The following is a 27,291-nucleotide window of genomic DNA, read 5'->3' as shown; positions in this document are numbered from 1 at the left end:
CAACAGAAAGGAGGTCAGGTTTTTTCAGGTTAAATAAATTGTCCTGAGTGGATAATCAGTTCTTTCTTTGCCATTTTAACTCTTCAAATACTTGTCGAGTGTCTTTAATTTCTTGTAGTACACTTGAGCAGTGCAGATTTGGTCTTACTGATATCTAATTTTGTAATACTGTAGGTGTTAAATTTCTAAGCTCAGTTATCTCTAGAAGTTTAAAATATTGGAGAAAGGATTTTTATTTGTCACATGATATGGATATACTGGTTTGGTCCCTTATTAATGGTAATTTTGTTTGATTAACATGCTGTTATTCTTTCGACCTTCTTATTTAGAGATTGCTTATGGAAATTTTTCTTTCCACCTGATTACCAAGTTTTGAAAGTTTCTGAAATTGCTCAACCTGGGAGACCAAGACAGATACTTGCTTTTGAACTACGAATGAATATTATTGCAGATGCTACAATTGATTTGCTGTTTACCAAAAACAGGGTAATTTTTATAATAATATAGTAGAAAATATTGTTTAGGATTTGAGTGTTATTTTCTAGAGTATTTTTCTGGTGATTAGTCTTCGTTAGGTTAATTTTTGTGAACTCTCCCCTTGAATGAGAAGTATGTTCCTTTAATCATGCTTTTATTAAATGCCAAATAATGGAAAGAACTAAGTAGTAATAGATGTTTACACTGTATTTTTTCTTTCCTCCTCTCTATTTGGCTAATCTGTTTTAGTGTGTATTAGATATATATCTGATCTTCTGTTCTTTGGGACATTGAATATGTATTTAGTACATTGATAATTGTATTTCTTCTGAGATAACTGAAAAAGTATGATTTGAATGAAGTTATACTGAATGCTTTGTATAACTTGTCTTTTGGTAGGAAACAAATGCTGTACATGTAAATGTGGGGGCTGGTTCATACTTAGAAATTAATATTCCAATGACAGTTGAAGAAAATGGTAAGTTACCATTATTTTCTCTTCTAAATGATTGTCCAGGTAATTAATGTTTTTTAATCCTTTTTGGGTACCATTAATAGAGCTTATTTTTAATATAATTTGGTAAACCTGTAGCTATTAAGGGTATATATTACAGAAATAAATTATTTGATCACCTAAAGAGAAGGAACGTATTTTTTTTTCCTAACTAAGTCTTACAGTTCTGTGCTTTTATCAGATCCTGTACATTTCTTTTGGAGAATTGTTTATAGTTTTCTTCATGTATGATTTTTGTGTTAGATTATTGGACCATGTTAGAAAGTGCTGTGTCGCTACTGGTATATTTCAAGTGTTGAATCTAATACCTGGTACATGGATAGCAATTGAGTGACTAATAGGATTTGGTTTGGACTATGTTAGTAGATTTTGAGTAAGCTAGTCACTTTGAACATCATAGCTATAAGAAGCAAATAGTAATTTAAAAATAATTAAAATGTTATTAAAAATAATGCTTTCATAGCTACTGTTTCTTCTTAGCTGAGATTATTATATAAGTTCATTGTACATTTGAAAATTTAAATATCCAGATCAGTTAATTAGTAACATGAAACATACTTTTTAAAAAATTTATCAGATTGTTGTATGGTCTCTTCATTCTGTCTGCTTACTGCCATCATCTTATTACATTTGTAGTTGAATGAAGTTGAGATGAATTTTTTTTTTACTTTATTAAAAAGATACATTTTATTTGAAATAAAATGAGAGATGGAGAAGGAGAGATCATATGGTTCTAATGGCAAGGCTGGCCCAGGCAGAAATCAGGAGCCAGGAGTTTTATCCACATATCCCAAATGAGTGGCAGGGGCTCACGCGCTTGGTCTGTCCTCCTCTGCTATACTTAGGCTGGTAGCAGGGAGCTGGTCCTAAGTGGAACAGCCAAGGCAGGAACAGACACCCCTACGGGAAGCTGGCATCACACATGGTTGCTTTCTTGACTATATTGTAATTTTGGCCTTTGTTTTCTTACCTAAGAGTAAAGGGAGTAGCAACCTGTTTGTATTTTTAAATAATATACTGGCAGTGTTACTGTTACTGTGTTTGGTTAATTTTTTTCTTTTTAAAAATTATATCTTTCATTTCTTTGTCACTTTGGTTTTATTGTGACTAAAGAGCAAAGAATTGCGTTGACTAGATTCTTTAGCTCACATAAAATCATAACTTGCTTGGATAAACAAACTGTTAAAAAAGTAGCTGATAATCACATATTGTCTTTTACTGGTAACTTTGTGGTTGTTTTCCTGACCAGTAAACCTTAGATAGCTTTGAAAGAGTGATTATCCTAAGTCTTGATGGAGATGCTTAAAATTCTCTGGGGGTTAAAAATTCTCTAATTCAGTGCAGGCAGTTGGAAAGAAGCAGCTTATCTTAGGAAAGCATTAATTATAGGTCTAGAACGGGTGTACAAACAGATTGTGTAGTATTGATAATTGTTCTCTAAATGAGGAGGAAGTACATTTATCTTTTTAAAAGTGATACACTTGGGAAATAATACTTATACTACTGCACAAAAATTTGTGAATGTTGGCCCACTGATGGGGCCACTTGTGAGTAAGAGGATTGGTATCTCCAGCATACCTATTACACACTTGTGGCAAGTGCTTCAGTAAACTGGTTGTGGAGCTCTGGGTGAGTTAGGGTTCTAAGGAAAGCCCAGTCGGGTTCTTAAGTAGCTTTTAAGGTGACTGAAGGGAAAGTGGGTTTAGGTATTAGGCAAGAACAATATATAACTCCAAATAAATTTAAAACTTTTTCCAGAGATTCAGCTGTTTTGAGGATTGGGGTTGTGGGACTGGGCAGCAGCATGTTGAATCAATTAAGCTGCCTGATAATAATCATAGAATTAGTGTTAGTAGGAGCTAACATCATGACACAGTGGTTTAAGAATTATTATTAATAGGGCCCAGTGCCGTGGCCTAGCAGCTAAAGTCCTCGCCTTGAGCACGCCAGGATCCCATATGGCCACCAGTTCTAATCCCGGCAGGCCTGCTTCCAATCCAGCTCCCTGCTTGTGGCCTGGGAAAGCAGTCGAGGATGGCCCAAGGCCTTGGGACCCTGCACTAACGTGGGAGACCCGGAGGAAGGGCTCCTGGTTCCCGGCTTTGGATCAACACAGTACTGGCTGTTGTATTCACTTGGGGAGTGAATCATTGGATGGACGATCTTCCTCTCTATCTCTCCTCTTCTCTGTATATCTGACTTTGCAATAAAATTAAATAAAAATATGGGCCCAGTGCCATGGCCGAGTGGCTGAAGTCCTTGCTTTGGATGTGCCGGGATCCCATATGGATTCCGGTACTAATCCTGGCAGCTCCCCTTACATCCAGCTCCCTGCTTGTGGCCTGGGAAAGCAGTTGAGGACGGCCCAAAGCCTCGGGATCCTGCACCCACGTGGGAGATCTGGAGGAGGTTCCTGGCTCCTGGGTTCGGATTGGCGCAGTACCGGCCATTGCAGTCACTTGGGGAGTGAATCATCGGATGGAAAATCTTCCTCTCTGTCTCTCCTCCTCTCTGTATATCTGACTGGCCAATAAAAATAAATTATTCTTAAAAAATGATTACTAACAGACATTAACCCTACCAAGAAAGGAAATACTGTTAATTTCTGACTTGGGTGGAAATGGACTATGTTTTTGGAAAATTGCCATTACATAAATAATATGTTTCAGAAACTGTCATTTAATTAGGAGTAATTGAAATTACACACGTAAACTGGAGTCTGTGGAGGAAAAAGCATGGGTTCACCTTGCATACTTAAAAGTTATTGTTTAGAGAATAGATATGTAGATTATGCTGGAAGGTAAAGTCAAGCTACCTGTTATATGAAGATAAAACTTAGTTCCTTTAGACTTGCCCCAAATGGAAAAAAAAAAACAACAAATAATCAGTTGTTACATTAGAAAGTAGCCTGTCATTGAGGTGTGCTCAGATAGTGAGTGAGCTATGTTTCTCAGTGATTCCTTCTTTGGATGATGGTAGGAGTTGGTTGTGACATATTTTCCAATTGTGTGATTTTCTTTTGTTTCTTGATTTTTATCTTTTACTATTAGGTTATACCCCTGCAATTAAAGGACAACTCCTGCATGTTGATGCTACAACTAGCATGCAGTATCGGACCCTTTTAGAAGCAGAAATGTTTGCAGTAAGTCTAGATTGTAATATTTGTAATGAAATTTGGATTTTGTTTCAGTTTAAATAGAAAATAATAAAACTGGAAATAGTCTAATGGTCATTTTCAAGAATTATCAGTTGCTCTTGATTCTAATCTGGGAAGGAGTTCCAGTGCTCAGAATTCCTCCTTTGGTATTTCACTTGACTCTGCTAGTGTGGAGAAGTGAATAGAAAGCGAAGGTATTAACCTTTGAAAAATAAGAAAAGCCGTTAGAGCATTGTTTGTAAACTTCATTATAAGAATGGAGTAAATATCTCAATTGTATAGAAAGTTTTAAAATTAATTGTTTTATTTGATAGTGAAAATTAGACAAAGACACACACACACACAAAAGTGCGTGCACGCTTACAAAGAGAGAGAGCTTCCATCCATTGTTTTACTGTCTGGATGGCTGCAATAGCCAGTGCTGGGCCAGGTTGGAGCCAGGAGCCAGGAGCTTCTTCCATTTTCCATTTGGGTGATAGGGGTCAAATACTTAACACATCTTTCACTGCTTTTTCGAGACCATTAGCAGGGAACTGGATCAGAAGTGATGTAGGTAGAACACAAAGTGGCACCTATATAGGATGCTGGTATTGTAAGTGGCAGCTTAATTCTGTATGCCACCATGCATATAGGATAAAAATACAGAGAGAGAATTTTTAAGCATATATTTTCTAGTCCCATTGGATTCTTTTTCAGGATTTACATAATATAATCCATTGTACTGTTAATGAGCAAGATATACAGAGAGAAATGTACTGATACCCTGGATTGCTCCAGGTTAGAAACAGATAAAGTTGGAAATGTCCATGATTATAGGTACAGATTGAAGATTCATTAATCAGGTGGATTATTATTATTTTTTAAAAACTGAGGACAGTATCAGTAACAACAATAAAAGGAATGGCCAACAGGTAGAATGGTTGACATTTAGAGAAGATTCTTTTATCTAAGATGGTTACATAAGGTCTTTAGTAGGTAAACCAAAGTATACATCTTATATTTGTGTGTAAATTAAGAGGAAAATGTTATAATTACTAATTACTAAGAATAAAACAAATGCCATAATTTGAGTATACACTAAACTGGCTACTTAACACTTCAATGAAATCTTGAGTTGTTGCTGAGGTACCAGTAACAGTACTGAGGTATGTAACAGTACTGTTCCTGGGTGGTAACTTTTGCTTTTGCAGGAATCCAGTGTCACTTTGTGTAATGGTATACATGGCACTTGATTGTCCACTGAACTGAGCTTATCACTGAACAGATGAGGCTTAAAGAGGAATTAGGGACAGTACAGTGTCAGAGTTATGACCTAATTTGGTTTTTTTTTGTTTTGTTTTCTAGCAATACTATAGGTTAATATTTCAAGTGGCTGAATGTAATAGTGGGTATTGACCTTTAGTCAAAGCAGTACTAAAATCTCATGGTAGGAAAATAAGTTTTAATTTACTACTAATGTATGTGGCTTCATTTCTCATATTGTTCACGATTTCACATTTTGAACTCTTTCATTTTTTATTTAATGATTATTTTACAGTTCCATATCAATGCCAGCTATCCTCGAATATGGAACATGCCACAGACCTGGCAGTGTGAATTAGAAGTTTATAAAGCCACCTATCATTTCATCTTTGCACAGAAGAACTTCTTTACAGGTAATTTTCTAATATACAGTATTGTATAAATATACTGTTCTTTATTATATATATGAGATTTATTATGTATAACTTATTTATGTTCAGTGTTTTGCTTTCATATTCAATATAAAAGATTTATTTATTTATTTGAAAGGAGGAGTTACCAAAGATAGAGGGAGAAATAGAGAAGGAGGGGAGATCTTCCATCTGCTGCTGGTTCGCTCTTTAAATGTTCGTAATGATTGTGATTGGTCTAGGTTAAAGTCAGGAGCCTGAAACTCCATCTGGATCACCAGGCAGGGTTATAGGGGTCCAACCACATGGGTTGCTTCAGCTTTCCTGGCTGCTTTACTAGGGGGTTGTATTGTAAAGGGAGTATCTGGGATACAAGCTGGTGCTGATGTGGGCTGCCAGCATTGCAGGCAGCGATTTAACCAACTATACCACAGTGCTACTCTCATGATTCATACTTTTATACTTCATTTTCTGCTGCAAATAACAAATTGACTATTTTCATGGAGATGTTTTGTGTTTTCTCATAATCTCCTCAAAAACAATAACCAAAAGTTGAGTTTATAAGGAAATTAAAGAATTCAGATAAGCTGTTACTTTTTACTGTTCTGGTGGAGATTAAAATGGGGACAATGAATCAGTTTCTCTGTGTTCTTTAGTTAAACATTAGCATGACTTCATTATTTCAGTTATTTACATCTATAATAGTATACTGAAATAATTAAATATGAGAGGGAAATAGAGAGGCAGAGAGAGAAATAGAAAACAGCAAGCCTGTAGCAGCTGGAGCTGGATCATTCTGAAGCCATAGGCTTGGAACTCCAATCTGCATTCTCCTGTGTAGATTCCAGGGACCCAAGTACTTGGTTTGTCACCTTGCAGGTTGCGCATTAGCATTCAATTAGAATCAGAAGTTAGCCAGGAGCCTACACTGGCAGTCTGTTAGAGGAAGTGTGTTTGGTACCTGTTAACCTAAGTTAACACATCTATATTAAATTTGACATAACATCAAATACTGATCCCTTATGTAACATAAATATATTTTTACTTTCATTATAGAATCTGTCATTTTATTTTTCAATTTAAAGATGCCCTTTAAAATTTAATATTTATAGTATTCTGTTTTTATTATAATATCTTTCACAAATTTATAGAATAATTACTGCCTGCTGTTTACTGAAGTGCCATTCAGATATCTCAATTAGTATAATAAACCTTGATTTTCTTTTCACATCTAAAAAAGGTTTGTTTATTTATTGGGAAGGCAGAGTAGGGAGAGAAAGAGAGAGTGACATCCACTGTCCGCTGGTTCACTGCCTCAATATTGAGGGGTGGGCCTGACCAAAATCAGGAACCAGGAGCTTTCTCTGGGTCTCCCATATGGATGACAGGGACCTGAAGCGCTTAAATCTTTTTCCATTGCCTTCCCAGGCTTCAAGCAGGAGGGAGCTGAATTGAAGTGAAGCAGCTAGAACTCAAACGGTTGCCCATGTGTAATACTCTTGTAGGTGGCAGTTTCACCTGTTACACCACACTTCTGGCAGTGCCAGTCTTCGTTTTATGAAAGAATAAATTTGTAGTACTCAAGTCATTTTCCCATAATTACATAGCTATTGAACTATTAAAACCAGAATTTAAGATCAGGACTATGTAAGGTCTGAGTTTTTGGTATCACAGTAGTTCTTCCAGTTGTTTCTTACAGATACTTTGTAATTTTCTATACAGAACATTGTACTGTAAATGTAAGTTTGATACATCTGTAAGGATATATAGTATTAGCAGATGTTTATGCTGGGATTATGTATAAGACATGTAAATGATACAGAGCCAGAAGAAAATGTTGTAGATACCATAAGGAAGATCAGAGATGTAAAAAGATTTTACTTAATGAGATTAAGAAATGAAGTATCCAAAACCAAAATATATTGATAAAATTTTAAGAGGCAGCAGTTGAAGTGTGTAACAAATTCATAATCAACAAAAATGATTGATTATGAATTCTAAGAGACCAAGTCAATTAATGAAAGTTCATCATTCTAATTAAGAGTATAAAACACAGTGGATACTCAGTAGGCTTTTTAAGGATGTATAAACATGAAAAATGTCATTAAGGGATCTAGTTGTAGCGAGATACTACTTTTCAGTACAAAATATCAAGACTCTCTTCACCCCAGCACAGCCCAAGCAACACAATAAAAATAAAAAAAGATAGGAAGATTATTAGGTAGAAGGAAATATATTACCAGAAAGGATCCAATGAAATAACAAGTCAAGAATACATTTTCTGGTATGAATAGGTTTAGTTCTGTAATTTATGATAGTATTGAGTTAATTTTTCAGCTTTTTTTTTTGGTTCCACTTCTGGACTGTGAGCTGACAAAAGGATCCTGAATGTGTAAAATATCTTGTACAAAACTGTACATTTATATATATAACACATAAATCTGAATAGACTTTCCACATATAGAAAATAGTTATGTAAATCCTGGCAAATCTCTTTAATGAATTATCTTGCAAAATTTATATCAGCACGTGTCAAATAATGGAAAAATGAGTTCCATGAAAAGAATGTGTATGTAGAGTAGAATAAATGTCTAAATAGATAATTAAAAGGAAATGTATCAGTAGTGTTGGATATGTGAATAGTGGATTCTCAGGTGTCCCGATGCCCACTCAACTTTCTTTATAAAAATGCATAAAATTATTCCTGTTTAGAATTATGGAAGTAAACATTTGTATACTGACAAATAATTTAATTGTATCTTAATCACTTTTTACTTACTCTAGCATAAAAGTTCTTTTTAGGTACAAAGGGAAAATCTATTTTTGAGTATTTTAGAGAATCTGTATGTTTTATTTTCTGAATTTCAGTTAACTTTACTTTTTTGTTCTCTGCCCCGATACTTTTAGATTTAATTCAGGACTGGTCTAGTGATAGTGCTCCAGACATTTTTTCATTTGTTCCATATACTTGGAATTTTAAGATCATGTTTCATCAGTTTGAAATGATTTGGGCTGCTAATCAGCACAATTGGATTGACTGTTCTACTAAGCAACAAGAAAATGGTAAGAAACTTAAAAATTAAGTTAAATATTCTTGTTAAGACAAATAAAAACAAAGATAATTACTATTGATTTTTTGTTTTAAAAGACACTAGAATTGATTTCTTTCCCCATTATATTGTCAGACTCTCAGAGGAGTATTTCCAAGTTTGTGTTGGACTAAACATATTGTCTTTAATTTTGTTTAGATACATATTTAAGGCAGTTTTTATATTTAAATTTTAGTAAGTGTAAAAGTAAATTTACTTTTTATTTTTTGTAGTGTATCTGGCAGCCTGTGGGGAAACACTAAACATTGATTTTTCATTGCCTTTTACGGATTTCGTTCCAGCAACATGTAATACCAAGTTCTCTTTAAGAGTACGTATAATTGGATGCATTGTTTATTCCACCAGGTTTATTAGTAAGTTTGATTTCCCAAAGCTTATCTTTTTTGTCCTTTGCCTATCCCATTTTCAGTTCTCAGGTATTTTAGCTTTTCTTTATGCCTACTAACTGTAGAGTCACAAAGTCCCTGCTGTTTCTTTTTTGTGAGCCCTTAAGAAACTGGCTAAAAGAATCCAGATTCTGAGTTGAAAAGTTTGTTAGAGCTTATTTTTGATCTCTGAGATTTATAATTACATGTTCTCTTAAGAATTCTGGCTAGTTATAATGCTTGCTTTTGTCTATGAATTAATTTCACACTCCTTACTGGTTTTTCATTTATGAAGGATTTTTTGGAAAGGTTTATTTCTTTGATAGGTAGCGTGACAGTGTCAGAGAGAGATCTTCCATTTGATAGTTTGCTCTCCAAATGTCGGCAAAAGCTAGGCTGAGGCTGGGAACCAGGGACTTCATCTGATCTCGCACATGGGTGGCAGGAGCCCACTTTCTTGGGCCGCTGTTTGCTACTTTTTCAGTGCGTTAGTGGGAAGCTGGATCAAAACTCAAGCTGCCGCCTCCCATATGGAATGCCAGCATTACCGGTCGTGGCTTTATGCATTGCACCACGGTGTCGACCCTTGATTCCTAAGTACTACTGTCAATTCAGAGAATAACCAGAGTACTTTTTATTATTATCATCGTCGTCATCATCATCATCATCATCATCATCATCATTTGAAAGCCTCTGTTTCTATTCCAGTTTCCTACTATGAACCCAGTCAGGTGGCAGTTAATAGCTTGGCTACTTTAATTTTTGCCACTCATTGATTGATTTCTGGGCCTCTCACTTTGCATGATGTGGACCTGATTGTTGGGATCATTTTGAGAATTAATTGGCAAGTGGAGGAGCTGTATCTGCCTCTGTCTTTCTTTGCCTTTCAAATTAAGAAAGGAGAATGAATAAAAGTTTTCTAAGATTGTGCATATTAACTTGCTACCATATGATGTTATAATTCATATATGGCTTGTATAATGTCCAGTAAGGATGAACAAATCTATTTAACCAAATATTTAACTTTTTCTTTATGTTAAACTTTTAAATTTTTTTCTAGCAATTTAAGAGTAATATGTAGTTATGTTATCACTATCTGTAGTATCCTATTATGCAATAGAACACTTGAACTTTTTCAATCTGCAGTTTCTTTCAGTCAGTTACATTTAGTCCATTTTTTTCTTATCTAACTACGCAATGTAAAATATGGTATATACAATGTTTTTTTTTTTCTTCCTAGTTGTCAAGATTTTTGTATATTGATTTGACTGTAAATAATAGGCTAACATAGCTGTATGCCAACTTTATTACCTTGTAATATTATACTTTTTATGTTTTTTTAGGGAGAAGATGTTGATCTTCATTTGTTTTTACCTGATTGCCATCCTAGTAAATATTCATTATTTATGCTGGTAAAGAATTGCCATTCAAGTAAAGTGATTCATGATGCTGGTATTCCTGCTGAATGTCAAAGTGGCCAGAAGACAGTGAGACCAAAATGGCGCAACATTACTCAGGAGAAGTAAGTAAATTAACAATCAGCAACTTAAATATTTTGTGCTTAGGATTATTGATGCCAGAAAAGGTCTGCTTCATTCTTTCGAAAAATAAAAAATGTTTGCTTACCTGTAACTAGTTTCAGTGTGTAATTAAAGGAATATTATCTGAGTAGAAATTTTACTTCTTCTTACTCAAAGGGCTGGATGGGTTGAATGCTGGACAGTTCCAAGTGTCATGCTTACAATTGATTATACGTGGCATCCAATTTATCCACAGAAAGCAGATGAGCAGCTAAAGCAGTCATGTAAGTGTTTGAATGTAGCTTGTACTTTGAAGCAGCTGCTGTTTGGAAATGCATTTCTTATTTTTGCGTTTATCATCTATTAAATGTATGACTAATTGTAGTTGACTTATTGCATATTTACTATGCAGTAAATACTAGACTGAGCATCTTTCTGATACGTTACTTCATTTAATCCTCACCATAATAATTTTATAAAATATTTATGATTTTAAGGTTATCTTTTAAATCTGGGAGTCAGAGAGACTGGCAGAAAAACTCTTATTTTCTAATTCATCCAGAAAAGCTTTTAACAACTAGAGCTTTGCTGGGACCAAAGACAGGAGCCAGGAATGCAGGCAGAGTCTCCCATGTGGGTTGTAGGAACACAGTTACTTGAGCAACCACTGCTGAATCTGTGTATTTAAGGTACTTAATTTTGTGAAATGTTAGTTTCTTTAATGTATTTTGAGAAATCTGTAATTTATAAGTTTTTAAACATAACTTCTGTTATTACCAGAGTCAGAAAACAATTAGTTAAGTTTTTTTTTCTGTTTTTCTAGTAAATCCAATTTCAAATAATAGTTTTCATAGTTATTCCTATGTATGGTGGCTTGGTAATGTTATAGTTATTTGGTTAAAATTTTTGTTACATATTAACATATACTTATGCAAAAGTAACTTTGTAGCTTAATGCCCAAGTGAAGTTAAGGCTTAATTGTGACACAAATTTATATTGCAAGAATTCAGTGAGCAGGTTATTTGTATTAATGAAATTTTCATTGATTTTGTGCATGGTGATGTGCATATTTCTTTCCATAGTTGGGTAAAGTTTATAATATTTCTTCCCTTAATTATTGGTCTTTAAGATTTGTGGTAATCCATAGTGATATATCAGAATTAGTTGGTTTAATATTTGTGATGTAAAATTTTTTAGTGAATATTTCTCTGGTGAATTTCTAAGAGATCATTTCCTTACTCCTTCAAACATACATTTATTATTTTTTTTTTCAAAAACTCAGTGTCAGAAATGGAAGAAACAATGCTATCTGTCTTGAGGCCATCACAGAAAACATCAGAGAGAGTTGTTTCTTCTCCCTCTACTTCTTCACGCCCTCCTGTTGATCCCTCAGAACTTCCACCTGATAAACTTCATGTGGAAATGGAACTTTCCCCAGATTCTCAGATAACTCTTTATGGACCTCTGCTAAATGCCTTCTTATGTATAAAGGTATGATTATAGAGGGAAGCCATGTAGCTGTAAATGTAGGCTAAGAAATAAAAAAGGTAGTTCAAAATTGATGCCATTTCAAAAAACAGTTGGGAGATTTAGTGTTGAGGCTATATTATGAATGTTGACTGGACTTACAGTTTTATATTCTGTTAAAGAGCTGTTTAGGAAAAATAGTACGCTTCAGTTTAGCTTTTTTTTTTAAGCATTGAGTATGTACAGGAGTGATAGTAATTACTAGAAATTAGATATTTTTCAGAGATCGTCAGATTTTGACCTGTTTAATTAATGCAGCAGTAGAAATACTATGTTAGCATAATTCATACTTGAAGACTTCACTTCAAGTGAATCTGTTAATAAAGGATGGCAAGATTTCATGCTAAAAAATATAAAATATTTGGAACTTTATTTTAAACTTTTAAGGAAATATAGAAAAATTAATTTTGCTTAGTGCTAAGTTTGATTTTAAGTACATATGCATTACATAGAACAATGACTAAATCAAATGTTGAATTTGTTAAGATTGTTGCGATGCGATTGTGATTGTACAGTATAGTAACTCTTGAGGTTAAGATCTGTAGTATGGTTGTGATGAGATATTTTTTTGGAAAAAGTATTTCAAGAAATCTTATTAATTTACTTTATGTAACAACCTAATCCTTCTACATCTTTGCCTATTCCGAATAGCTTTGTCTATGATTTGTTTTCTTGATATTACTTTGAGCAACTAAATGAAATTCTTCAATTTTGCAGGATTTTGCAAATTTATCTTACTTATGATTTTTTCATTGAAAGTTTATTATCTCTGATAATAAAAGACTGATTTGTTCTCAAAGCACTAACATATGGAGCAGTAGAATAAGTTGTGTGAATGATGTTTGTGTGGGACTAATTTTGATGCGGTTTACTTGTTTTTCCAGTTTCACAACTTTAGAGATTAATTTTGAATCTTTAGATAACAAGGAATCCCATAAAGTACTGACAGGTATGATTCTGGGGAGCAAGTAGAATGACAAGAAGTGCTGAAGAGTTTGATGTAGTTTGGCTTTAACTGCCTGTGCTTTTGGTGTCTTTTCTAAGAAGTCTTCGCCTGTACCTGTTCCTTGTTGGGTTTTCTCTGTGTTTGCTTCTAGTTAATTTGATGGTGTTTGGGTGTAGGTTTAGATCCTTGATCCATTTAGAGCTGATTTTTGTATAGAATGAAAGATAGGGTTCTTGTTTCTTCTATAAGAAGATATCCAATTTTCCTAGCAGCGTATGTTAAACGAATTAACCTTTCTCCTTGATTGTTTTAATTTCTCTTGATAAAGATTAGTAGGCTGTAAATGTACTGGCTCCCTTCTGGGATTTCTCTTCTGTTCCACTGATTCTCTTCCCTGTGTATCAGTACCAAGCTGTTCTGATTACCTCTGCTCTGTAGTACATCTTGAAATTTGAGACTTATTGGTTAAGGTGGCCCTGGCTATTTGGGGTCTGTTATGTTTCAATATGAAATTTTCATCTGTTCCTGGCTCTGAGAATGTTGTTGGGATGTTGACTAGGATCATGTTGAATCTGTAGATTACTTTGGGTAATATGGGCATTTTGATGCTGTTGTTTCTACCTATCGTCAAGCGTGGACGATTTCTCCATCTTTCTATAATGTTTGTAGTTTTCATCTTAGAGGTCCTTCACATCTTTGGGTAGATTTCCAAGGTAGTTAATGTTCTTTTTGCCATTTTGAGATCAGATTGATATTACAGGTTCTCTCTCAGCTATAAAATTGTTTGGAACTCAGTTGTGGTCTTCCACATGGGTGTCAGAGTTCTAAGCACCTGGGCCTTCACCTGCTATCTCCCACCTCCCAGGCGGTACATTAGTAGGAACCTAGGGTAAAAAATAAAACCAGGACTCTAACCCAGGCATTTTTAAATGGGATGCAGGTGTCCAAGGTTACTTGGTTTCTTGAAATGCTAGATGAGGTGTCCTGAAAGAGTACTGACTGTTGATAACACAAACTTTATCTTATGAGCGACTCAAATGGGACATTCTTGTTAAAGTTTCAAACATTTCTGATGATTATTCAAAATTGAATATGTGAATTATTATGTTTGTGTAGTTGTATTTGGCCAAATTGGTTTTCAGTTAGCCTACTACCCCTAAAGGGTATCACTGGCCACTGCCTCAGAATAATGAGAAGCAAAGATTGAAAACTGCGGAATCATACAAAACTTCAAAGGCCTCTTTGAAGAAGTGAATTGTAAGATGTCAATATAATGGAGGATGGTATTTTGAAAGTTTAACATATGATTCTGTAACTTTTTGTGGGATATATATTTTTTTTTTGCTCTAAAATATTTCCTAAGCATCTTATGTGTGTCTCACATATACTTAACTGTACACATGTTGTTAGGAATTTTCCCCATTAAATGAGATGCCAAATGCAGCAAGTTACATAGGAGATCTTTATACCAGCAGGAGAGGCTGCCACGGGGAAGTGTTTTATTCCAGTGGGAGAGGTAGCCACAGGGAAGTGAGACAAAGCAGGGCAGAGGAAGATGGCCATGGGAAGGGAGAGAAGAAGAGGGCAGAGAGAGAGAAGGTTTCCTGCCATAGTGACAGGAGGTGGCTTCGAGGGAGGCCAGCAGGAGAGAAGGCCAAGAGCCAAGAACCAGGGAAAGCCGAGGACCAAGAGCCTTTATTTTCTCAGAGACAGGTGGCCACGCAGAGAAGCAGGAGCAGAGAGAAGAGCCATAAAACAGAGAAAGCATGTTTTTTTCTTTTTTTTGGCATAGGGGCGGATACTGAGAGTACAGGGTCTCATTGATTGGTAGATGTAGCAATAGGTGGGGCCAGGGATACTGGGCCACAAGGGATTGTTCGATATGCTGTTTGGGAACAAAACTGGTGTGGACCTAAAGAGTCTGGAAACCAAACTGAAATAGGGAACTAAAAGCCTAAGGGAAACCTAGACTGAAACCAAAGGGAGCGGATGCCTAAAGGAAACAGCTATTTAAAGCAGTGGTTGGTATAAAATGGTGGTGGTGGGGTCTCATTAGTGTTTGGTGCTGGTGTTTGCATTACTCCTCACACATTTATTTTAAGGTTTTTATTTAAGTACCAAAATACACTTGCTTTTATTCTGGTTTGGGGTTTGGAAAATGTGAAAAATTATATTGGAAATATTTATTTTGCTTAAAAAATTTTTGAAATTCCTGCACAAGTTTTTCAAAATGTTTATTTTATGTGACCTTTTCAAAGGCCATATTGGTGCCTAATTTGTTTATCTTGAAGAAATAGAATTGGTGGTTATAATAAAAGTGATGTGTACTTTGTAGAGTTGAGGTCATAGGTAAAAATCTATTATCTATCTCCTTTAAAGGGTTGTTGTTCTTTTAATGTTTTCAGGAAAACTACTTTGGGGAAGATGACATGTATATGGATTTTGAAGAGGTTATTTCAAGTCCAGTTTTGTCCCTTTCAACATCATCCAGCTCTGGGTGGACTGCTGTTGGAATGGAAAATGATAGAAAGGAAAATGAAAGTTCAGCCAAGTCAATCCATCCACTCACATTGCGTCCTTGGGATATTACAGTACTTGTTAATTTGTACAAAGTTCATGGGCGTCTTCCTGTTGTAAGTGTTTATATATCAAAGTAGTCTAAAATGTATTGTGGCATTCACCTAGCATAGGAAAGTGTGTGCCTATGCCCATCATACTCATAATGAAAAAAAACTCATGAGCTAACTTAAGTTTATCCTTGTATTGTAATAACAACTTGTTTTTATAATAGTACTTGACCATTTATAATGTTACAGTTTTTCTTTTACGTTATCTCCTTGTTTGTCGTTTATTGTAACTTCAGGTTATTTTGTCACAATATTTCATTGTTGGGTTTATCATTAACCTACATTTACATTTTCTTGGCATTTGTGTCCAAATCCCAGATGCCAAAAGGGCTTTATGGTGGACCTATTACAGTATTAAGTGTCTGCCTTGATCCTGGATGTTCAGTTGCACAAAGGTTTAGTTCCAGTTCAGGATTGCAGTTCATTACAAAGGTATTCCTTTGGCCCATTGTTTCTGACCTGAAACGAGATATATTGCCCCCAAAACTCAGAGATTAGAGCAAGGCCAATTAAGAGGGAGGTAACATTGTGCTGCATACTGGCTCCATGTCATGTGTCCTGCTGTTGGATTGGTGTGGCTAACATCTTTAGTAAGACATTACCAAATAGGTATTTTAATTAGAAAGCAATGTTCCCCCTTTAAAAAAACTGAATTCTCTTAATCATGATAAAATGTTACTTCTATTTCCTATACTGCCTTAGTATTGCCTTTTTCCATATCTTAATTATGGTATTTTGCTTGATGACAGCATGGAACTACAGATGGTCCGGAGTGTCCTACGGCTTTCTTAGAAAGACTGTGTTTTGAAATGAAAAAAGGATTTCGAGAAACGATGCTACAGCTTGTCTTGTCACCTCTGAATGTGTTCGTCAGTGATAACTATCAGGTAATAACGAAAGTGAGAGGTAGAGGTTTGGAGGTTTATTAATTTTTATTGTGTAAGATAATGTTACCTTCTGTGCATAAAAAGGTAACTTTGAATTACAAACATTTAACTGGTCTTAAGTTTTGTAAGTGTGTATTCATGTTTAACAGTTATTTCAAAGAAACTTGTTTTTGTTTTGTATTTATGTAATACCAGTTTTATATATATACATATATATTTTTAAGATTTGTTTATTTTTTCAAATTAGCTTTCTTTTTGATGATTTTTACATAGTGCCAGCAACGCCCACATCACTGTGTACCCGAGTCGAGTGGAGGGACTAGGGTTGAAAAGAAGACAACACGCACTGGGTCATTCTTGTAAAGAGAATGCTGTTTATTTAAACTCTAGCCTGCCTTTTTATGCTCTGCCTAGTTCCTCTCAGTGTTTTTCCAATGTTCAAGCAGCTCCTAAGATCCACTGGGGGCATCTTGAAGTAGGGAAGCAGGAACTTTCAGTTTAGCCAGGGACTAAATGTATCAGGCCAAGATTGCACATCCTGTTATCTCTGGAGAAACAAGCTAAGCTGTGGAGTTAACCCTTGGGAGACTGGGCCCTGCAACATAGTCGATTAGGATGCAAAGGGTCAAGGGCTACAGGATGGTGGGTGAATGCAAGTTTACTTTGCGGGTTCCTGGGAAGGAGATGCGACCTGAAGAAATGGGACAGTGCTCTCTTAGGCAACTGACAAAGTGTATTTCCAGGGTTCCAGTTTATATACATTCAGCAAAGCAGCACTTCAAACAGTTCAGCTCAGACATTGGTTACAGTTACCAGGTTTGATATACAATTCTCATCACGTGTGTGAGCAGGCAGTTCCAGAGCGCTAACAAGGCAGCAGGATCAAAGCACCATTGGTGTGAGATATTGATAAGGAACTCTAATTTGTCTAGGGTAATTGGCTAACTAAGCACAGGTCTTCGCTATATATCAGAGAAATACGAAAGCACATCCAAGGACTCACTGAGGGCAAGAGTGCACTCTGGGTGAGAGGCCTTCCACCGCCTCTTTCCTGGTGTCTTCTCAACAGGATCCCACAGGCCTCTGCTTTCCCAGCTGCCCCATAAAATGTATTCTGCCAGGTGATATCATCATGTCCACATTCTCTTTTTTTCCTTCCTGTATCTGGGGGAAGGACGCAGATAAGGAAAGAAGCCACACCCAGCCTCCTCACCATCCAGGGGTTCCCGGTATGGGCCATGCTCTGAGGGTCCTGCTCAAGAGTTTTAGGTAGTTCAACAGTTCTGAATTACTGCCAATCTCGCCACTCCAAGCACAATGAAATCTTTCCAGAATCCACCTGAAAGTCTCCACTTGCCCACATATTCACTGCCAATACTTGGCTGGGGTAGTTGATCGATTTGTTCTATGCTCCATCCTCTGTTGTGGTACCAGGCGTCCTCTGCAGGCTGAATGTACTGCCATATCCTCCACATGCACCTGGACATGCTGTCCACTGCTCCATCTTAGCCACTGAGGAGGCCCTTCTCTGATACATGCACTCCATGATCAGACCTTGGAGCCTGCAGTTCTCTCCTTGGTTGGGATTCTGAGTCCAGTAACTCAGTTGGGGGAATCCCCAAAGAAACTTCACCTGAGCTGCTCCCAGACCTGATTTTTGTGTGTGCTTGCCGGTGCAGGGTCTGGCACAGCCCATCACCCCAATGAGCTTATGCATATGCTGCTGGTTGCAATTGCTAGGTCAGTACTGCCTCTAGCTCTGTCTTCTACGGAAACCAATGGGTGTTGCAGCCCAGTTCCATCCTCCCCACAATACACCCAGCTTTCACGTACACCAGTGGGAGCTGCAGCCTATTCGGAGTGATCTGCAATAACCCTTCCAGGCCCACCCCTGCCCTGGTTCCCATGCTTGTACAGCATGTACAGTATGTACAGCAGATTGGTCCAGTCTATCCCACATCCCATTCAGCTCTCATACATGTCAACGGGCCTTGAGGTCTAGCTTAACCCATCCAGCCCCATGTTCCAGCCCACACATGTGCCAGCAAGTGCCACTGTTTTATCTAGCCATGCCTGTCTGAGTCCTGTTATTCATGCTCATCAATGGGAGTGGCAACCCAAGAAGGAGGTGCCCCCTATTTCCCTACTGGACCCACTCCCACTCCCAAATCCTGCACTCTGCAGGTGTTCTGCAGTTGGATTTGACAGAATTAGCCCCCCATGCCAGCATCTGCCAGCTGATGCTGTGGCAAAGCCCAACCAACCCAGTCCCACTCTGGTTTGTGCATGCACTAGTAGGAACAGTCAACCCAGCGTTTCTTTCCCCTGATCCAGCTCACATGAGGCCAACAGGTGTTGTAGCCCTGCTCAGCCTGGTCTGTCTTCATCCCATTTATTAAGCTTACCAGTGGGAGTGGTGGTCCAGCAAGGAGCCCCATGCAGCCCCCCCCTACCAGGTTCACCTCTTTACCCCCTAAATCTCACATGTGCTGGTTGAGTGCTGCAGTCCAGTCTGGCATGGCCTGCCTCACCTTGGCATTTACCAATGGGTGCTGTAGCCTGACCAGATCTGGCCCACCCCCAATTCCAGCTCACACTGGTCGTGGCTATAACCTAGCCCAGCCCAGCTAGCCCCCTGTCCTGCCCCTTATGTGAACAAGCATTTGTTGTGACCCAACTCGACCTGATCTGCACTTCATTCTGGTGCTCAGATTCACCAGCAGGTGATGTGAACTGACCCAGCCTGGTTCTCCCTGAACTTGTACCAAAGGTACGCCAATGGGCACCATTTCCCAACCTGGTATGGGTTGCTCCCTATGTTGGTTCTTGCACTCACCTGCAGGGACTGTTAATACAGAGTAATTTCCCAAGCTCCTCATTCAGAACCTCTCCCAATGCAAGATCCTTCTGGGTCCATGAGCCAGCCCTACTTAATCCATCTCCTGTCCTAGCTGGAACAGTGGCCTTTCCTGACTGGCCTTCAATCCATTCCGGTTTTTACTCTTGGATGTTTCAGACCAGCCAAGCCTGGTCCACACCCAGATACAGTTCACACATGACTTAGCAGGGGCAGAGACATGGCCTAGCCTGTCCTATACCTACCCTGGCTCTCATGAGCACCAGTATATGCTGGAGTCTAGTTTGACGCATCCCAGACTCAGTCCACATTTGTGCTGAGGGACGCTGCAGCCATGTCCAGACCAGACTGCAGCCCCTATCCTGGACTTTGCACTTACTAGTGAGAACCACAACCCAGCTAGTTTGTTTCCTTAGCTCCTCAGCCAGGCCTGTTCCCAGCGATCGATTTTGCACATGCCAGTGGTTCCTCTGACCCAGCTTGGCATAGTCCCTCACCTGTCTTGGCCTTTACCGGTGGCTGCTGCAGCCTGGCTTTGCCCCACCTCCCTCCAGTCCTGATTCTCATTGGTGGCTGCTAGATCCTGCCCTGCTCAGTCTGCTCCCATCCCTGGCTCATGCAAACTTGCATGTGTGACAGTCTAGCCTGGCATAACCAACCTGGTTTCTGCACTTGACAGTGAGCTAAGCTTTGCTTGACCCTGCCCAGTCTGCCCCCTTCCAAAACCAACCCACACATTTGCCAACAGTTGGAGCTACCTTTCCCAGCTTGCCCGACACCTATGCCTGGACCATGTGGAAGTTTTGACCCACTAGGGTAGAATCCCACTACCAGACCCAGATTTCATGCATACTAATGGGTGCTAGGCCCTTGCGCGGCATAGCCTGCTCCTCTATCTTGGCCTTGTATGAGCTGGTGGAATTTGTGACCCAGCCTGCCCCACACCCTGTTTTAGGATGCACATGCAGGTGCAGCAGGCTGAACTTACATAGACTGTTCTTGGTCCCTGTACCTGTTTGTGATGGCAGGTTCCAGGTCACATCTAGCTTAGCCCATCACCACCACAACTCTTGAGCTAACCAATAGGACTTGTATTTCCACAGGGTTTGGCTCATATATTCCCCCACAGAATCTACCTCTGGACCTTGTTCTTTCACATGCTGGTTAGTGAAATGGCCCTGCCTAATGTGACCCATCCCCTGTTCTGACATTCAGTCAAGTACTGGGATCTAACCTTGCTAGACAGGTCCCCAGCCCCAGTTTTCATGTGGACTGGTGTGTGGTGGTCAACAGTGTTCTATGCTGACAAGCCATACTCAGTACTCCCCTGTGGGGTGGTGTATCAATCTGACCCACACAGATCTTCGAATCTCTCCTCTCCAAACCACCAGGTCTCAGTACCCTCACTTATCTGAAATTACAGTGGCTCTGTTGTTAGGAGTCCCTCAGGATTCATTCTTCACTTACATGTCCAGTGGTCTATTCCTGGATGTCCCTAAGCAGTAATTCCATACCCATAGATCCCTGAGCTCACTGCAAGGCAAGCTCAGGATTTGCCCACCACCTGGTGGCTGGTGATAGGGCCCCAAGCATTGAGTCTGACCTGACTCAGGTACCCTCAGCAGCCGCCACACTGTAGGGACCTCCGTCCACCCAATCCCTGAGGTGGAACTCACTTTGGCCCCTGAAAAGATATTATATCTTTTCAGAAATAGAAATTCTTTCTTATATGGAAATTATCCAGATCTTGCTAAAAATCATGACATAATGGTAACCTAACCTGTAGTCTTTTAAATCATATGTATGTACGTGGTGAGTGACCTACTCATGGTCATTTGAAATACTTGCATAGCACTTTTTAAATTCCTTCAAGGTACTGTGAGTCTTTGTGCAGAAAATCACTGCAGTCATCAAATGAAAATAACTACATTTCTGTGTAGATTATTTTATTTTTCAAATGCCATATGAAATATTTGGTACTTATCACTGCTTTAGAGCCATTCCCTACTTTTAATTAAGTTGTATAACTTAGAAATGTGAATAAATTAAACTTAAGGCAAAGTAAAACAAAAGTGGAATGCTGAATCTGATGCTTCCAAGTCATTAATGGATGATTATCTATTATGGATTATTTGTAGTAACTGATAATATTAGTTAAAATAGTGTACCCTCTTTTTAACTCCTTCACCATAGCTGATTGTATTTTTTCATAGAGTGCTTGTTTTTCCAGGCCTACATTTGATGTAGCTTAGATCATAGTAAGTAAAGCTTAACAGTATGTGCTAGTCATCTCTTTTTTGCCATATAATGTTTCTTTTTGTACAGCTCTTATTTTGACATAATTTAAATTCATAGGCAGTGACTGAAATAAAATAGAGAAGTCTTGTGTGTGCCTTTCACTGTTTCCCTTCAGTATAACATTTTACGTAAGAATAGTACAATATTAAAGTTTGTAAGATTTATTTATTTTTATCTGAAAGGCAGATTTACAGAAAGTCCAATTTTCCATCTGCTGGCTCACTCCCCAAGTGGTCACAATGGCTGCAGCTGAGTTGATTTGAAGCCAGGAGCCGGAATACGCCTGTGTGTACAGGGTCCCAAAGATTTGAGCCATCCTGCACTGCTTTCCCATAAGCCAAAGCAGGGAGTTGGATCAGCAGTAGAGCAACTGGAACACCAGCTGGTACTCCTATGGTATATTGGTGTTGGAAGGTGGAGGATTAACCAATTGACCTGTTTTACTAGCACCTCTTCTGCATGTTTTAAATAGGATAGAAACCTCAAAAATAATTCCTGTGTTAATATAATAAGTGGGTCATTAAAGTTGGTCATTTTTTATCTTGGGAGAGGCGTGTATGGAAAGGAAACTCATATCCTTTATTCAGATATTAGATAAATTAGTAAAGGGAAAAGGGAGCACCTCAGCAGGGATGAGTTCTGGTCTTGGTAAGTACCTCTGGTTTCACCCGGTATCACTTCAACTTATTTTTCAGATAGCATGATTTATGTTCACGTTGGCCGGGGGGGGGGGGGGGGGGGCAGAAGATGGGTAGCAACCTAGACAATGTAACAGGATTGTTTTGTGTTTCTGTTGTTTTCAGCAGCGACCGCCTGTGGATGAAGTCCTTAAGGAAGGTCACATCAATCTGTCAGGTCTCCAGCTAAGAGCACATGCTATGTTCTCAGCAGAAGGCCTCCCTTTGGGAAGTGATTCCTTAGAATACGCATGGCTAATTGATGTGCAGGCTGGTAGCCTTACAGCTAAGGTGACGGCACCACAGGTAGGATTGTCACAATATGTTGACTTGTTTCTTTTGTGCTTTCCTTACTCACCTTCTCAAGAATAACTTAAGTGCCTCTTTGAACATTCATTGTATTTAGAAGTCATGCTTGCTCTTCGCAATTTCTGATCAATACAGGACTCACAAGTTTTTCTTTTCTGAGCCAGTGTTATAATGTTTGTAGTCCTGTATAATACTTCCAAGAAATTAATTTATTGGTAAAAATTCTGAATGAGACCTGATCTAGAAATCAAGTTCATCAATGAAATTTATTATTCCTTGACCCTCCATTATTGGAAGAATTTTTTTCTCTAGTATATGGACTAAACACTTGACTTATGTATTTCTTAAGTAAGAGTTAAAGGAGCCTTTATGGTTTTAAGAAATAGGTAGTGTGTTTCTATGCTTGTCATTTCCCCAAAGCAACATAACATCATCTATTGTTACTATTGGTGATTTACATACTAGTATAAAAAAGTCAAAAGGAGTGTACTTTTTGGTAACTCTGGTCTACAGTCCTTGATGTAGTCACACTTAATTCTCAGAAGGCTCAGAGGTGTTAAGTATTATTTAGCTGTAGAAATAGACCATTGACTTTTAGTTGAATAGGGATATTACTGTAACATTTTGCCTGTTCTGTTACATATTTATAGTAATATAAATGCATGTCATTTTGAAGGTTAGATACTCAAGCTTAGTCAAAGCTCCAGAATGTATATGAAACATAAGGAATCAGTTCCTGTAGAAAATTGTGAGAGGACACCAAATATTAATATTCTAGAAATATTGGTAAAATGAATGTAACTAAAAGGGCTGTTTTGAGGTTGAGTGACTTCTGAAAATGTTAGAAATTAGGATGATATTTATGAAAATGTCTGAAAAAAATACATTGAGTGCTCACTAGACTTGTAACTTTCCTTTCTTAATATATCCTATGTGTGCGGTCCTTAAAGTTACAGTTATAAACTAAGCATGTAACAGATTAGCTTATTCCCTAAGCAGGGGAGAATCAGTGCTCACCTTTAGTACCTTGTACAATTGTTTGATCCTAAGGACTGCTAGAATCTTGTGTGTTTATGAATTATCCTTATTATAAAAGAAATATTTCTCTGTTAGAATCCTACATCACTGTTTATTACATTGTTCATCAATGCATAAATGCTTCTATGTTTATTGCATTTTTGTATGTTTTAATGGGTTAAATTATGTTTTCTGGTTCAAACTATATATTTCTTTGGAAGAGGTTGATGTCACGTGTATACATCCTCAATGTTTATTGTAAAGAACCTTAATTATGCAATTAAGTTTAACTCAAAATTTGAAGAATTGATACATGCTTTCTTTGCTTTGCTTTGTTCCTAAATATCTAGTTTTTAAAATTATAGCTCAGTATTATTAGATTTTTAAAATTTTATGTTGGACTTTATTTGTTGTGAGATTGTTTTAGGTACTTTTGTATGCAAAGGATTTCAGTGAACCTACATGAGAGGAAAGATATAACCTGGAAAAAAAAAGTAGCTTTGGAAGGTACTGAAATGGGGGCGATATTATTGTTAAGCAGGTAAAGCTGTTGCCTGCTTGGGCCAATTTGTGGCCTACCTTCTCCACTTACAGTCCATGTCTCTGCTAGTGACCTAGAAAAGCAGTGGAGGATAACCTAAGCATGTGAGCCGTGAGAGGGTCCATTGAAGCTGCTGGCTTTACCCTAGAACAGCCCTGGCTTGGCAGCTATTTGGGGAGTGAACTGGCAGTTAGAAAATCTTTCTCCTTCTCTGTCTCTCTCTCCTATTTCTGTAAGTCTAACTTTTATATAAACAGTTTTTTTTAAAGAAGCAGCTGAAAGAATTTTTTAGTTGAAATCAGTTTCCCTTTTTTTTTTTCTTTTTTAAGATTGATTTGTTGCAAAAGGCACAGTGAGAGATGGAAAAGCAAATTTACCATCTGCTGGTTCAGTCCTCAGGGGAACTTGACAGGCAGGGCTGGATTTGTCTCAAGGCAGAAACTTTCTTGGTCTCCCACATGATAGCAGCTCAAGTTCTTGGCTTATCGTCTATTGCCTTTGCTAGCACTTTGTTAGGAAGCTTATTGGAAGGGGAATAACTGGGACCATTTTGCATTTTGTCATTCACAAAGAAAAATAACACAAGATTATAAATAATGTCTGAGTGGAAAAGTCATTGGCTAGCAAGTACATGATAGAGTAGCACATTCTAGCATTGGAGTTTGTTATGATGTTCTTCATAAGCTTTTGAATTCCGAACACCATTTAGAATACTAACTGCTGTAAACCTGTCACTGATTATCTGCAGCTAGCATGCCTCTTGGAATGGGGACAGACATTTGTTTTTCATGTTGTTTGTCGGGAATATGAACTGGAAAGACCAAAATCAGTAGTAATTTGTCAGCATGGAATTGATCGCCGATTCTGTGAATCTAAGGTATGTTAACAGATGTCTTGGCAACATATATGAGATTTTTAAAAATTAGAGCTATGAAGTATTGTCTTTAAAATATATTTAGTCACAAAAGAAACAATACTGTTCAGCTTCTTTTTTAAATTAATAGAAGTGTGCAAATTCCTAGCTAGTTACTTAGACTATGAGGTAATTTTTAAAAACATGCTTATTCATAACTAGAAATAGTACAAAAGCTGTATCTTTTACATTTTTATTGTTGAAGTTCATGTCTCAGTATTTTACTGTGTAAGCTGATTTGGGATATGGTTGTATATTTATGTCAGAGGTTTAAGAAATTGAAACAGAGATAACATGGTTTTGTTTACAGTCTGGAACATTCCTATTTTGTAATGTACTCAGCCATGGTGGGATATTTGCCAGATTTCTTGACTTCAGATACTATTATGCTGTTCCTACATCATTGCAGTGCTTACACTGAGTCCATTGCCTTCACCAGTTTATAAAATATAGATGATAATCCCCAAACCATGTGCAATGGTTATGAAAAAGAGTGTTATTGTACAATAAATATTTTGTCTTAGGAATTTGAGGGGGTGTGTGCATGTTTTTCCATGTTAGAAGTATGCTTGTTTCAGAAAGTCTGAATGGCACAACAATTTCTAAAAGGAAGAAACAAATACCCCTAATTCTATAACAAAGACAACTGTTAGTGAATTTTTTCCTTTGTCATTTCCTATATGCCTTTCCTTTTTTTCTTTTTCTTCTGCTGTGTTAATTATGCTTGCTGTCCTACTGTGAATTGAAAGTGACTTACTTAATTTTTAATATGTCCATAAAAGTCTGTAACCAAATCCTGTTCATTGACAAAACAGAGAAAAGCTATAATTTGTGACAAGATTATTTTCTTCTTATAAACACATACCAGGCCAAGGGAATTAGTCCCTTAGTCATATGTCAGGCAGTTAAGTTTCTTTCAGATAATTCACTATGTTGTTAGGTGTCCCTGCCTTTTTTCCAGCTGAAAGCTTTTATGTTTCAATGATTTTCAGCGTTTGTTGAAAGATGTGTTTATTTGATATGCAGAGATAAAGAGTGATACAGAGACAGAGCGAGATCTTCCATTTGCTGGTTTATTCACCTAATGCCTGCAACAACCAGAGCCGGGCCAGTCCAAAGCCAGGAGACTGGATCTTCATTTGTGTCTCATGTAGGTAGCAGAGGACCAAGTAAAAAAGACATAGCCAGTTGTATCCTAATGTGTGCATTAGCAGGAAGCCCTATGGGAAGTGGAGTAGCAGCTTTGATGTAGGTACTCCAATGTGGTATGTGGGAGTTAAACTACAAGTGGTACCTCAGCACCCACCCTAAATTTTTCAAATAAACCTTCTTGGGGCATAATTTAAATACAGTAAGTTGCCCTTTTAAAGTCATGTAGCTTGAGTTGTGACAACTGGTATGTGCACATTTGTAACTGTTGCCACCAGTGAAGATAATGGGCTATTTTACCATAGAAGATTCCTTAATGTCCCCTTGCAGTCAACCTTAATCCCAGGTGATCACTGATCTACGTCTGTCACTTCAGATCCATTTGTTGAGGTCTGTTTTTCCCTGGTAGAAATGTATAACCATATCCATTGTCTCTAGTTTCAACACCTATTCCTAATCCTGGCTTTGCCACTGCTGATCACTTACACCCTATTCAAGAAACCATTGACATTGATGATACATGCAATTTCTTTTACCCTAAACACTAGCAAGTCTATTTTAGGAGTAAAAATTAGGTTTGTGTGTATTGTTGTAGATATCAACATAAAACTTACAGTGTTTGTATGTGTGTAGTAATCAGAAGAAAATTTTGTAGTTCTTAATTCTTGTACAGTTCCTTGTAAAGCTGTGACACTGTTTTGGTAGTTTAATTATTATTCTTTTTAAGATTGCGTAGGAAGTTGGACAA

The 27,291-nt window shown here is 37.6% G+C and overlaps 1 protein-coding gene across 8 annotated transcripts in view; it reads left to right on the top strand.

Annotated features, from left to right (window-relative positions):
• The window catches only part of BLTP1 (bridge-like lipid transfer protein family member 1), a 189,826-nt gene that overhangs the window by 39,340 nt on the left and 123,195 nt on the right, over positions 1–27,291 (top strand). For 7 of the 8 annotated variants that reach the window (XM_058666891.1, XM_058666895.1, XM_058666894.1 and 4 more), the window contains 13 exons: positions 330–486; positions 877–955; positions 4,042–4,133; positions 5,686–5,803; positions 8,708–8,863; positions 9,123–9,220; positions 10,619–10,797; positions 10,973–11,079; positions 12,078–12,286; positions 15,674–15,901; positions 16,645–16,782; positions 22,741–22,920; positions 25,230–25,358. In XM_058666891.1, the coding sequence (XP_058522874.1) occupies positions 330–486; positions 877–955; positions 4,042–4,133; positions 5,686–5,803; positions 8,708–8,863; positions 9,123–9,220; positions 10,619–10,797; positions 10,973–11,079; positions 12,078–12,286; positions 15,674–15,901; positions 16,645–16,782; positions 22,741–22,920; positions 25,230–25,358 (1,870 nt within the window). The remainder of the gene's footprint in view (positions 1–329; positions 487–876; positions 956–4,041; positions 4,134–5,685; positions 5,804–8,707; positions 8,864–9,122; positions 9,221–10,618; positions 10,798–10,972; positions 11,080–12,077; positions 12,287–15,673; positions 15,902–16,644; positions 16,783–22,740; positions 22,921–25,229; positions 25,359–27,291) is intronic. The other variant, XM_058666890.1, reaches the window with a different exon arrangement.

This window comes from Ochotona princeps, chromosome 7, assembly GCF_030435755.1.
Source record: "Ochotona princeps isolate mOchPri1 chromosome 7, mOchPri1.hap1, whole genome shotgun sequence".
NCBI lineage: Eukaryota > Metazoa > Chordata > Mammalia > Lagomorpha > Ochotonidae > Ochotona > Ochotona princeps.
Note: the sequence above shows the minus strand (reverse complement) of the source record. Positions and strands in the feature narration are given on the sequence as shown.